General features: G+C 53.9%; 1 protein-coding gene across 6 annotated transcripts in view; it reads right to left on the bottom strand.

Moving 5' to 3' along the window:
* DLGAP4 (DLG associated protein 4) overlaps window positions 1-13,256 on the bottom strand; it is a 146,404-nt gene that overhangs the window by 42,463 nt on the left and 90,685 nt on the right. For 5 of the 6 annotated variants that reach the window (XM_015881237.2, XM_015881236.2, XM_015881241.2 and 2 more), the window contains 4 exons: window positions 9,983-10,200; window positions 7,850-7,964; window positions 5,236-5,286; window positions 3,946-4,189 (listed from right to left, as the gene is read on the bottom strand). In XM_015881237.2, coding sequence (XP_015736723.1) covers window positions 3,946-4,189; window positions 5,236-5,286; window positions 7,850-7,964; window positions 9,983-10,200 — 628 coding nt within the window. The remainder of the gene's footprint in view (window positions 1-3,945; window positions 4,190-5,235; window positions 5,287-7,849; window positions 7,965-9,982; window positions 10,201-13,256) is intronic. The other variant, XM_015881238.2, reaches the window with a different exon arrangement.

The following is a 13,256-nucleotide window of genomic DNA, read 5'->3' as shown; positions in this document are numbered from 1 at the left end:
TCTGCAGCACAGCAGCCACTAGTCACAGCCTCACTGATGCACATGGATGTTTGCAGGAGGAACTGAGATCAAGTGACTGATTAAAAACGTGACTGCTGCCCAGATATGCCTCCTGCCTTTCCTATCATACTTGCATATAAAAACAGACGCCCCTCTGGTGGTGCACTCCACCCCCTCCATCATATCTGCTTCCCTCTCCGAGTCCCTGCAGCTAATGCAAAGAGATGGAGGATGTTTTGGAAATCTGCAAATTTCTGCTGCTCGTATCACAGGTGGCACATGCAAGGTCCCTTGCTTGACCTGATCTTGTTTCCCAGCATTAGCCCGGACTCGTGGCAGTGCTGAGCTGTGCTGTTAGGAGGAGCAGGATGGGAATGGGTTGCACTTCTTGGCTGCTCATTCTCCCCACTGCTGACACAGGGCTCTGGCCCAGAGCTGGGCAGCATGCTCTCTGCTCTCCAGTGCCTCTGCCAGCTGTGTCTGTGTGGAGGCTCCTCTGACACTGCTCTGTGCCCCTGCAGATGGGTGCCAGTCCAGTTTGTGCTGGGATCAGCCTGCCCAGCAGGATCTGTCTGGATGTCCCTGTGGGTGACTGCTTGCTATTTGCCTTGTGTCTCCAGCAGCATGGTGCAGCCCTGCTGGGATACTGGCACCTGCTCCTCCTGCCTGCTCCAGAATGTGTCTGGAATCCCCATATCAAAGGCATCTCCTTTTCTAACCTGTGCTCACAAAAAGTTTTCCAAGAGTTACACAGCTTCCTTTCAGCCCACCATGGAGCTCTTGGCTCTAGCCAAAGAAACAAGCTGGATCTACAGCTTGAAACCATGTGCTCTGAGCAGCAAGGCTGACAGTGTGCTGCTGTTGTTGTCGCAGACAGGTGACATAACAGAAAGAATGCATCATGTGTGCTGGGTGGGCAGGATGGGAGCCCTCAGCTCCACTGTTGTGGACAATCCTCACCTCTGAGTGAGGTGATCTAAGTGAAGAAACACCTCCCCTGTAAGGATGGGCTGAGAGAGCTGTGCAGCATGGGGAAAAGAGGACTCTGGGGAGAGTTGAGAGTGGCATTGCAGTATCTAAAAGAGGACTCTGAAAAAGAAGGGGACAGGCTCTTTAGCAGGGTCTGTTGTGATAGGAAAGGTGGAAATGGTTTCAAACTAATAGAGAGAGGAGATTTAGATTGGATAGAAGGAAGAAAGTTTGTACAATAAGGGTGGTGAGACACTGGGACAGGTTGCACAGAGGGGTGGTGCATGCCTCATCCCCATAGGCATTCATAGGCTGGACAGGGCTCTGAGCACCTGATGGAGCTGTAGCTGTTCCTGTTCATTGCAGGGGAGTTGGACTAGATGACCTCTAAGGGTCTCTTAGAGTCTCAAAGTTCTTTACTAGAAGAGTGGTTAGGTCCTGGAACAGGCTGCCCAGTGAGGTTGTGGATGCCCCGTCCTTGGAGGTGTTCAAGACCAGGTTGGACGGGGCCCTGGGCAACCTGATCTAGTAAAGGCGTATGTTTGGTGGCCCTGCTAGGCAGGGGGGTTGGAACTACATGATCCTTGAGGTCCCTTCCAACCCAGGTAATTCTGTGATTCTGTGATTTTTCCAACTCAAATGATCCTATGATTCTATCTCTTCTCCTCTGGCCATATCACAGAACTAGGCTAATGCTGGGGCTGCATGGGAAGGTCTTGTCCTTCCTGTCTGTGACTGTGGGGCAAAATCACAATCCCTGATAGTCTGAATGGGGCAAAGTTACATAATACACATTTTTGCCCAGACCTGGTCCCCTAGAGCTATTTCTGTGTCTACTCTATGTGGGAGTGTGCAAAGGAAACTTGTGAGGAATGGCTGGGGGAACTGGGGTTGTTTAGTTTTAGGAAAAGGAGGCTGAGGGGAGATCTCCATCATATTTGGAAAGTTGTGGCTGTCAGGTGAAATCCCCAAGACTGGAAGAAGAGAAATATCACTCTCATTTTTGAGAAAAAAAGACCCAAGAAACTACAGGCTGCTGAGCCTCACATCTGTGCCTGGGAAGATTATGGAGCTGATCCTTCTGTAAGCTGTTTTAAGGTATATGCAAGCTGAGGAGGTGATCTGAGACAGCTAGCACATCTTCACCAAGGACAGACTGTGCTTGACCAACATGGTGGCCTTCTGTGATGGAATGATAGCATCAGTGGACAAATGAAGGGCAATTTATGTCATCTACCTGGACATGTGCAAGGTCTTTGGCATGGTCCTGCACCACGTCATGATCTCTAAATTGGACAAAGATGAATTTGAAGGCTGGCCTATTTGACGGATAAGGAATTGGTTGGATGATCATAGCCAGAGGGTTGTGGTCAATGGCTCATTTTCCAGGTGGAAACTGGTGATGAGTGGTGTCCCCAGAGGTCTGTCTTGGGACTGGTGCTCTTTAACATCTTCATCAGTGACACAGACAGTGGGATCGAGTGCACCACTCACCAAGTGGACAACACCAAGCTGAGTCATGTGGTTGATATGATAGAAGGAATAGATGCCATCTAAAAGGGCCCGGACGGGCTTGAAAAGTGGATTCATGAGAACCTAATGAGTTTCAACAGGGTTAAGTGCAGGGTGTTGCACTTGGGTCAGGGCAATACCAGATACGTGCACAATCTAGGAGGGTGCTCCTTGAGAGAAGCCCTGTGGAGGAGCTGAGGGTCCTGATGGATGAAAAGCCAGCAGTGGACATGATGGACATGAGCCAGCAGTGTGTGTCTGCAGCCCATAAAGCCAACAGACTCTCCAGAAAAGCCCCAACCCTGTAAGTGCTATAGCTGGATGGGGTTGTGGGCAACCTTATCTAGTGCCTGATATAGTGTGTGGCAACCCTGCCCATGGCAGATTGGTTGGAAGTAGATGATCTTCAAGGTCTCTTCCAACCTAAGCTGTTCTGTAATTCTATGATTTCATTATTCTCTACAGCTCCCTGAAAGGAGGTTTCAGTGAGGTACAGTCAGCCTCTTAAGTGATAAGTGACATGGAAGACATGAAGGAATAGCCTCAAGTTGTGTCAGGAGAGGCTTAGGTTAGAGGTAAGGAAGAGTTTCTTCCTGGAAAGACTGGTTGGGCATTGGAATAAACTGTCTGCAGAAGTGGCAGTCACCACGCCTGGAGATGTCTAAAAGATGTGTGGATGTGGTGCTTAGGTACGTGCTCTAGTGGTGGACTTGAAAAGTATTGGGTCATATTTGGACTTGATGATCTAACGGGTATTTCCCAATCTAGATGATTCTAGGTTGACTCTATGCTAAAGGATTTCATAGCAGAATCAAAAACCTTGTCGCTCCTCCATCACTAAGAGATGAGGGCAGATGCCTTCTGTCCTCCATCTACTGGCCCCAATTTCTGCCTCTGACTGAAACAGTGAAGGAGAGGAGGGTATGTTCAGACCCTTGAAAATGAATGCTGAGTTCCTGACATACACTTTTGCTCCCAAGAGATAGGTCAGTGCCCAGACCAGAGGAATGTTAATGACATGCAAAGTGGAGAGCATGAGAAAGATGAAAGCTATCAGCAGTGGAGACCCTCTGGCTGAAGGTTACCGCTGCACCTGCAGCCCCTCAGTACTTTAGCCACTGCTCCCACCCTGCAGTGTGGCAAGGCAGGCATCCCGCTTCATCACTCCCAGCTGGATTTGTCTTCCCTGAGCAAAGATGCTGAGCAATCCCTGACCTCTGCAGCCTGCACCAAATCTGCAACAAGAGCCTATCAGCCGTCTCAGCATCCATATGCAGAGACTTCAACTCAGCCATCCTGGAAGCATCCCTGCCTGCTCCCACTGGCATAGAGCAAGCTCAGAGATGCTCCCCCACAGAAACCTTCAATGACTGAGGCTGGAAGTGTCTGAGGGCAGTTGCCTGCACTCCCAGCACCTCAGGGCACTCAGAGCTCTATCCCCGCCGTGGCTGCGCCGGCACTCACTGTTGGTGGGCAGGGTCCTGCTGCCGCTGAGGCTGCCTGCTGGCGGGGGGGAGATGGAGCGGACGGAGCTGGTGTCCTCGTCCTGGGAGCAGCCCGCTTGGATGGCTCGGAGGTAGCTGTGGCTCCGGGAGCGGAAGTAACTGGGCAGGGGCAGGTCCAGCACCTCGGCGGCAGCTGACTCGGCCTCGCTGTAGGTAGAGTCGCAGACTGCCTCGTACTGCTCCCCCAGCTCCGGCTCTCTTGCCTGCATGAGAAGAGGGGCAGAATAATCACCCTCTGCCCAGGGCTGGGCCCCTTCCCCTCCATCCTGCAGCCTTCTCCACTCCCCTCTGAGCTGTGGCTCCGAAGAGGTTTTGCTCAGACACAAGCAGAGCAGTGCTGGCTGGCCCAGGTCCTGGCCAAGGGAAGAGGGGACCCTCCTTCTCGGCCAGAGGGTCCCCACGGGAGCAGAGACAACTTACCACCATAGAGCTGCAAAGCGCTGCCCTGTCTGTGATGGAGAGGCTGGGAGTACTGGGGGACAAAATCCCTTCCCAGACACCAACAACAGGGTTGTCTGCTGGCATGGGTGGAGGACCCCAAGCTCAGCTGTGAGACCCCACTGTGGCAGGTGTGCTCCCCAGTGGGGTGTTGCCTGGCCCTGCAGTGGGGCACAGGACTGGGATGTGTATCCATGCCCTGGGCCAGGCTGGCTGGCCCCGTGTTGGGCACCATGTTGCTGCAGCCCTGCTTGAGAGGAGAGGGCCAGGTGTGTGGGCTGAGGGCCAGCATGCTTTGTGCAGGGAAAGCTCCACTGTCTGCTCCCTGCTGCCTTTGCCTTCCCTGGCCCTGTCCTGTCCTCCGGGGACAGCAGCTGATTCAGCTTCAGCTCAGGACATTCACCTGGGTTCAAACAAAGCCAGCCTGAAACAAGCGTTTTGAAATACTGATGATAAGAGACACTGAGGATGGCTCTGTTGCCCACTTCCACCTCTCCTGGCCCTTTATTTTCTTGCTTCAGGGACACTACTTATGCCTGCTGCTGCCATCTGTAGCCTTTTCTGGGCTTCACAAGGTTTGGCTGAAAAAGTTCTTCACTTCCCCCTAGAACACCCTTAAACCCTCTGCCTGGCCTGGGGAAATCAAACTGTCCTGGTGTGCTGCAGTGCCCTGAGCTGGGCAATATTTCATCCTCCTCATCCCCTGGCCCTGGACGAGGGGACCCCACAGCTGCCTCACACCCTGCCAGGGTCCGGGGAGACCCCAGAAAGCTCCATGGAGAAGGAAGAGGGAACACCAGCGGGACGGTACCTGCTCTCCATGGGTAAATATCTGAGGGATAAGTGAGGGGGGTCCAAAGATCTGGAAGAAAGAGTTGAAGAAGGTTAAAGGCCAAGAAAGGGGTAGCCCTCACACAGACAGCCATTGCACAGGGACCACAGACGAGGGGAGCAGATGGCCCTTTCCTTGGGGCCTGCACTGCAGACACTTTGGTACAAACTTCAGAGCCCATAAGATGCCAAGCAAAATGCCACATGGGCTCCTTTGACAGTGGCACAAAAAATGGTACGGCAAAGCTCCACAGGACACCTCTGAGACGGAAAAGCTGCTGATGCATTTAACCTCCTGTATGCACCGTATATTAGTATATATATACACAGGGCACGCTTGGACACTGACAGCAGGAACACAGTGCTGGGGCAGCCTGGGCACACACATGGTGCCTGTGGCTATGGGATTAGGGCTGGTGTGGCTCCTGTCTTGTACCTCACGAAGCCCCAGAACCTCATGGTGGGGCCTGGAGCAGTGACAGCCCCTGCAGCTGCAGAGCTGGGTGGATGGCAGGCTGAGTGCTCTATGTCAGGGAGACCGTACTTTGCCCTGCCTGGGATCAGGCTGGCCACCTTGCTCCTGACTCCTCTGTCCCTACAGCAGGAAGAAGCCCCATAGAATCCATGCTCCCTTCTTTCCATAGCAAAGCCGTGGCACGTACTTGGCATCAGAACAGACACCTGACAGACTATGCACTCTCCCTGTGAGGAATCCCAGCTCCCCATCTCCTGGCAGCTCTCTACGTCCCCAGTCTACAGAGCTCATCCCAGGAGCTTTTTTTTTTTTCACAAGCTGAGCAAGATGACCGCTTCTGGGAAGAATCCAGGTTCAAATGCCAAATGTACTGCAGGCTCTGGGGGCTTCTGTATAGGGCACAGCTTGAAGAGTGCTTCAGAAAAGTTGGGGGTCAGCAGCCACTGGTCCTCTTGTATTAGAGGTAGATACTGATGCTGTCATCAGAAGAACCCAAATTTCCAGAGGCTTGCAAGGTGGAATTCAGCCAGCAGAAGGCCAGGCTTAAGTCAGTGCTACAGCGGTGAGCATTATGGGTCTGCAAGTCTGGGCCTGGAAAGGGGAACAACTGGGCAGCTCCTGTCACAGTGCGGACTGCCCAGCCTCTTGAGACATTTCAGGTACCTTTGTAGGGTACTTCTCTCAGCTACTGAATAGCACATATGGGCTGGGAGAGAGCATAGACTCAGCCCACCCCTGGCAGAGGCCTGAATTCAGACACAGATTTACATGCAAGGGAAAGGGATTCAATGGCCCCAACCTCTTTCTCTGTGCTCATAAACACCTTGTATATTGTCTGTGTACAAGACTGACCACAAGGAACATGCATGCCCCTGAGCAACACTTTTTGACTTTCCCCAAAGCTCTTCACAAACGGCTCCAGCCCTCTGCCACTAGTAGCTGCGTAAGGCAGCTATGGGGCCAAAGCAGACAGGTAGGGATGAATGTAGGCCCAGAGTCCTGCACACCTGGAGCGAGTGCCAGCACACATCTCTAGCCCTCCTATCCAGGCTCTACTTCCCCATGCCCAGCCTGCTTCATTAACTGCTGCCTCATTTTGCCTCCTTTCATCAGTGAGCACCAGCTGCATGTGAGAGACGAGCTGCAGCAGCACGGAAAGGGCATGTGTGTGCACGTGTTCCCACGCAGACACACATAACAGCGACAGGACATGGCAGAAGCTCAGGGTGGCAGTGACACAGCTGGGCAAAGCTTATGGAGCCACTGCTGCCCCAGGCACCTTCACTTGCATCCCAAAAGGAAGGGTCCCACCCCTGGGTGGAAATAAGCACGTGAGACCTGTGCAATTGCCTCATGCTGGCATGAGTGATTTCCTGGCCTGCCAGGCAGCTGCCTTATGGCCACCCAGGCCCCAGGCCCCTCCAGGCTCATCCCAAGGGGAGATGTGGCATGGGACAGGAACTTAAGTGCAGAGGCTGTGGTCGGGGTTTGCCGCCCACCCTCAGTGCCTCCATGGTATCCCTGGCTCTGCTTGTCCTTCCACCAGGCATGAGGACCAGGAATACCTGAGGGAGACATCCCCAGTTGGCAAGCCAGCATCCTGAATCACAGGCACCTTGTTCCTGGTCCAAGCTGCTTCCCAAGGGATGGGATACTCAGATCATAGCAGGACTGCTGCTCCCTCTGCAGGGTTCCTGGCAGTCGGCCACGAACCACCTGCCACCAGTGAGGCTGGCCTGGGCCCTTTGCTCACCCAGTGAGAGCGTAGAGCTTGTGACAGGAGTGGGCAGCCTTGCAGGCAGCTCCTGGGTGCTGTGCAGTGCAAGCCTGCGTGCAGAGGAGCCTTGAGCTCTGCCCACCACTGTGAAGCATGCAGGGCTCCAGGCTGCTGTACCCATGGCTATGGCTACAGTGCCCAGCAGTGCTGAGAGGAGGCAAAAGCCAGAGCAAAAGGAGTCCAGTGTGAATTAAGGAGCTGACTCTGACAAAGCTGGTAAAGCTTGCAGGGAACAGCATATCTGCTAATAGTGCAACTGGTGCCTTGTTTTTAAGGGATCACCCTCTACCAGTTTCCATTCATTCAGGCTGAGTGTGCAGGCTTCACTCTTTAGCACCTCACCTGGTTGATGCAACTGGACTCATTGACGCTGTCAGAGATCTGGTTGTATTCTTCCTCCCAGGTTGGGAACTTTGGAGGTAGGAGGATCTCGACAGAGTCCAGGCGGTCCAGGCTCCTGCCAGCAGAGAGAGAGGGTGTCAGGAGTTGCCCCAGGGAGCAGGAAGCACTGGGGCTGTGCTGGAGCTGCTGTCCCAGCCAGACCACACTGTGAGGCACAGGAACACACGGCAGCACAGAGCTGGTGCTGGGTACTAGGCACACTGCTTGGCTCTGGCTGCAGCTGCTGCAGGAGATGGAAGTGCCTTCTCCCCAAGCTGTCCCTTGAATTAAGCTGGTACAGTGTACATGCTAGGTTTGTTCAGCCCAGGAAGCACACAGGATCTGTGCCAGTCCCCAGAGTCACTGTCACAGTTACAGATCAGCTTCAGCACAGACTGACACTGAGGGCTGTGCTCACAGAGCCTGCTTGTTTGTTTGCTTGCTTGTTCCTGTAGAGGAACCCAAAGGTTTATCTGGGAGAAGCCCAGGGGAAGCCATGCCTGGACAGCAGCACTGCGGCACCAAAGGGGATTAGTATTTCAAAAGTAGCTTTTGCTACAGGCTGTGAGGGAAGATCAGTCCCAGACCTGGGGCTCAGTGGGGGTCTCTGCAGCAGCAGCAGAAGAGCAGGGCTGTTGGTGAGCCCAACCATGCTGAGACCACAGATACTGCCAAGAGCTGTGTGCATGGGGCTGGGAGTGATTGAGGAAGAGTGGGAGGCATGTGGGAGAGTAAGGAAGGGTGTGGGAAGGACCTGGCTTTCCCACTCTTCATTGCCACCACAAGACCCTGTGTGAAACTGGAGTCCTTGTCACAGATCAGGTGGGTGTGTGACAGCCTTGTATATTAGCTCAGTGCCATCTCTGATGTGTGCGTGGTCTGTGGGGGCTGCTGGGGCTCTGGAACAAGTAGCAGGGCACTGACAGGTGTGGTGAAGGGTGAACTGCAGTGGCTCTGCCAGTGAACAACCTGTGGTCTCCACAGAACAGTGTGAGAGTAAGTCCTGGGGGGGCTGTGGGGTGCAGGAAGGTGACGGGCTGTTTCCTGGCTGGGCAGAGCTGTGGGAAGGATAATGACATCTCCTGAGCCTCTGTTCAGGGCTGTGATGGACAGAGGAGTTGCCTCTTCTCCCAAGTGATGGTCGAGACACCTGGCCCTGCAGGGAACTGCTGCTGAGCTCAGCCACCCAGTGATCTCCTTGTGCCTGGCTTCACCCTGTGGTGAAGTCACAGAGCAGGCAGTGGGCTCTGAAGGAGCAAAAGTCTCCTCAGCAGGATGGGGACCGGTAGCTCTAGCTGAGGAGATCGTCACGATGGGGTGTTGGGCCACTGCTCTGATCCAGCTTCTGTCCCACCGGTGTGGCCCTGCACCAACCTGCATGGCCACAGCTCCAGAGAGATTTCTCCAGGGGGTGGGGGGGGGAGCCGGGGTGAGGGGGTGGTCAGCAGATGGCAGTCGTGCTCACGCTCCAGGCCAGCAGGGTGCTGGACCCCAGCAGCCCTGATGACGTTTCATGCTCTTATGGACATGACCTGAATGGACAATTGGCCCAAGACAGGAAGAACCTGAGTGTCAGTTATTTTTCATCACCATCTCCCACCAGAAAGCAGCATCTGGGCTGCAGCCTTATGACGAAGTGTCTCCAGGCTTTGTGATGCTTGTGGAGCAAAGCAGATGATAGTTGCAGCAGCATGTGGCCTGGGTGCCACGTGTCCTCAGCCATGCTGGCTAAGCATCTCTATGTTTAGATAGTATCCCTGGACTGAGATCTCCACACTCCCTTGGAGTAGCAGACCCTTAGCCAGAGAAAACCCACACAGCAGCACCAAAGGAGGGCCCTCCCCATCACCGAGGGACCTGGAGAGTGCTGTTTGCAGTTACCAGGATGAGGAGCTCTCTACCGTCCTCTGCCACATCTTCTCCTGTCATGCTCTGCCTGCCCCATGGCCAGCTGCAGCAGGTGTGAGAGAGCCCTGCTGGGCTCTGCTGCCCACGTGGGGTCTCTGTGCAGTGCTGCTGACCAAACCCTAAGGATGGCTTCCAGCGTGGCCCCCAGGGACACATGCAGAGCTCTTGGAAGAGCTCTGGAGTTACCTTTGGGTGGTGCTTTGCTCACTCAGGGACTGTTGGGTGGCCTTGAGGTAACTCTGCCTCCGAGCTGCAGTTTTTGGGGATGGTTTGGGGCTGGTTTCTGAGTCTTCACTATCATCATCCCCCATGGCTTTGATGTAGCTGCCACTCCGCATGCGCCGGCAGGGGATCTCACTGTCCTTGTCCCGAGACAGCGTGTTGTTCCACTCCCCCTGAGGCACCTGCAAGAGTAAAGGGAGCGTGAGCAGTGATGGACAGTATCTCTGGGACCAGAGGGACCCTGGGGATACAGGGGATTGGTGGCAAGGCCACTTGTAGTAGCCTCAGCTGGAGAATAGTGGGAATGGGCAACGCGATTCCTTTCCAACCCGCCCTTGCCAGCTCATGCCAGGCAGTCTTATCTTTGTCTGCCTCAATTGTAGCACATGTGCCTGCACACATTCACTTGATGACTGCTGCAGACCACCTTCACGCTGGACCATGCTTACACAGTTGATACAAGCTGCACAATGCCAGACACAATGAGAAGGGAAGAGCCTCACCAGATTCGCGCTGCACGTTAGGACATGAGTGGCACACATTTGTTTAACACAAAGCCCATGCTTACTTAAAGCACACGCACTGTTCAGGCCAAAGCCAGTAATAACTGCACAGACCAGGACCTATGGACCAGAGCCCAATCCTCCCTCCAAGGTTTGTAAGTTGAACAAGATTCTTAGTGCCTGAAATTCACTTTGGCAGCCAAGCCAGCCCCTCACAAGTCCTAGAGCAGGTAGGGCATGTAGGCTTTGTGCTGGTCTCTGCACAGAGATGAGCAGTACCTTGCAACAAAAGCATTTCTAACCTTACTAATTGTGGCAACTCCATCATCAATTTAAGGCAGACACAGTCTCTAGTTCTCTTAGTAGAGATGGTCAAGCTAATGCTTTCCATAAGGCCTGAAGTTCTGATCAGATCACCTAATACCACTGCCTGTCTGCCCTGAAAAGGGTTTGTGTAGGCTGCCAGTGGCACAGGCATGGCTCTGGACCAGCAGAAGAACCAAATGTCAGCCCAAGGCTGAACAAGGCAAGACCACATGCAGACAGGCCAAGAGAAAGATGGGGTAACTGGAGCTGACAGGAACAAGTCCTGTTTTTGTGGCTAGCTTGGTTTGTGGTTGGCCCTTGCGCAGTCCTTAAGATAAGAAGACATGGTCAAGGAGAAGAGGGTAATGAAGGGGGAAATGAAGCAATTGTTCCTACATGTTTTCCTCATCAGCAATCTGTTCTGCAGTTTTTTCCTATCAAGGAGGTGTATCAGTATGGGCTGTCTGTGCAAGAGGAGGGCAGGCCAGCCCAAGGACAGTAAGGGTATTCCTCAATAGAATCTGCTGTGGCTATCGGTACATCCAGCACCATGCAGAACTGCTCACTGCACTGCCTGCAGCTGTAACAGATCCAGAGAGTGATGGTGAGAGAAAGCCATGGACTGTGGGCTCTGAAAGAGATCTTCACTTAGAAACGTGCGAGGACCAGGACAACTCAAGGCTGCCCATCCTGCTGCAAGGAACCTGCTGGTTGGGGAGCACCAGTGGGAGCTGTGTGCTGAGCCAGCTCGTGCTGGTGAGAGCATCCACATTTACTTTGCTGACGGAGCTGTTGGATTTACCCAACTCCCTGAGGGGCTGTAGGATTAATCAGCCAGTGTTTATCTAGTGCTTTGGGAATGCAGCTGTGATCAGCTGGAGCTAAGTACCACTCTGTTCCAGCTCCCCTTCTTATTTGCAGTAGGTTGGTTCCGTGTGCTGCCTGCAGCTGCTGGGGTGCAGCATCATCCTGGGGCTGCTAGAGCTGCAGGTAGTGAATTCCTGTTCTGCCTGTGCAGGGTGTCAGGGTGTGGGCTCAGACCACACACAGCAGCCTTTCTTGCTCTGCTCTAATGAAGTCAGTTCAGTCCCTGCTCCCCAGCCAGCTGCTTACTGTGTCTGTGCAGAACCCTCACAACCTGTGGGATTCCACTGGTGATACAACTGCTATAACTCCAAAGGGGTTCCCTCATCATCAGCCTCTTCTGCTGGCTTCTTATGTATCCAGAGTGCACCAGTTAGGGCTGGCTGTGTACGAGAATGGCAGACAAACTTGGGGACAGGAAGGGTACCCCTAAGCCAGGAATGGTCTTAATGGGGGACACAGTGCGGAGAGCCAGAGGCATCACACTGCCTGTGGGTGAGCTCCAGGTGGGGACCAACATGTGTCCCACATGTGAGACACAGACCTTGCCAGGTCTCCCCAGTCCAGCTGTTGCTCCAGGGTTGCACAGCTCTTTCCCATCTTGCCTTCTGCCATCTTCCTGCTTAACAGTGGCTTCTGGGCTGGCTTGTGAGCTCAGGAACTTACAGAGGTATAACCCCATAGGCTTCTACAGAGTAAGAGAAGATTCCTTTCTCTCCTGTGCTTGGGCTCTGTCTGCCTAAGCACAGCTGCCTGCAATGAGTGGCCCCGAGGCCAGCCAGGAGAGGGCCTGCTGGATGAGTCCTTGCTGTGCAATAGAAATCTCTGGCAGTCCTGCATCACAGGGGCCCTGGGAAGCACTGTTGTACCGATTCAACTGCCCTGGTGTCAGGTCTGACTTGAGACTGGATTTTGCTGCCTGAGAATGGGCTGCAGCCTCCTGCCCCCACAGCTTTTGGCACAGTGAGCAGCTGGGGCAGAGGCAGACAGGGCTGGGAGCTCTGCTGCTGCAACTGGTCTGTACACTGTAAGCTGAGCAGCTGAGACCCTGGGCTCTGAACACAGCCCGTGTTTTAAAGGAAGGACAAAGATGCTGACGTTACACATTGGCCTGGCATGAAGAAACGCGAGGTTCCCTGTCAGCTGGTTTCTCCTGCTGTTTTTCCAAATGCAGGCTTTGTTCTGCCGGTCGTGGATTGGTTGGTGTGAAAGGTGTGGGAGCATGAGAGTGCCCGGGTCCACAGCCCTTGCAGGTGGCCACTGGCCACCGGGGCTTGGGATCCATCCTGTCCAGACAGCTGCACTGGGGGAAGAATGAACAGCGGAGGATCTGCCAGGCTTTGGGTGTAGGTCCCTCTGTCTGGTCTGCACAGTGCCCCTTAGCACAGCCACTTTTCTGCCACTGAGAGCTCCATTGGTGTTCTGTGTGGTACTGCATGCTGTAAAACAGAGTGCCTTCTGGCTCATCTGTCCTTGGTATCCAAGGACAAGGCCAAGTGTGGAGGGGACAGGAAAGAAGGTTCCACACAGGGATTTTTCCCTATAAGGCCATTCGTAGAAGGGAG

Source organism: Coturnix japonica, chromosome 20, assembly GCF_001577835.2.
Source record: "Coturnix japonica isolate 7356 chromosome 20, Coturnix japonica 2.1, whole genome shotgun sequence".
Taxonomy (NCBI): Eukaryota; Metazoa; Chordata; class Aves; order Galliformes; family Phasianidae; genus Coturnix; species Coturnix japonica.
The sequence above is the reverse complement of the archived record's forward strand: the minus strand, read 5'-3'. Positions and strand labels throughout refer to the sequence as shown.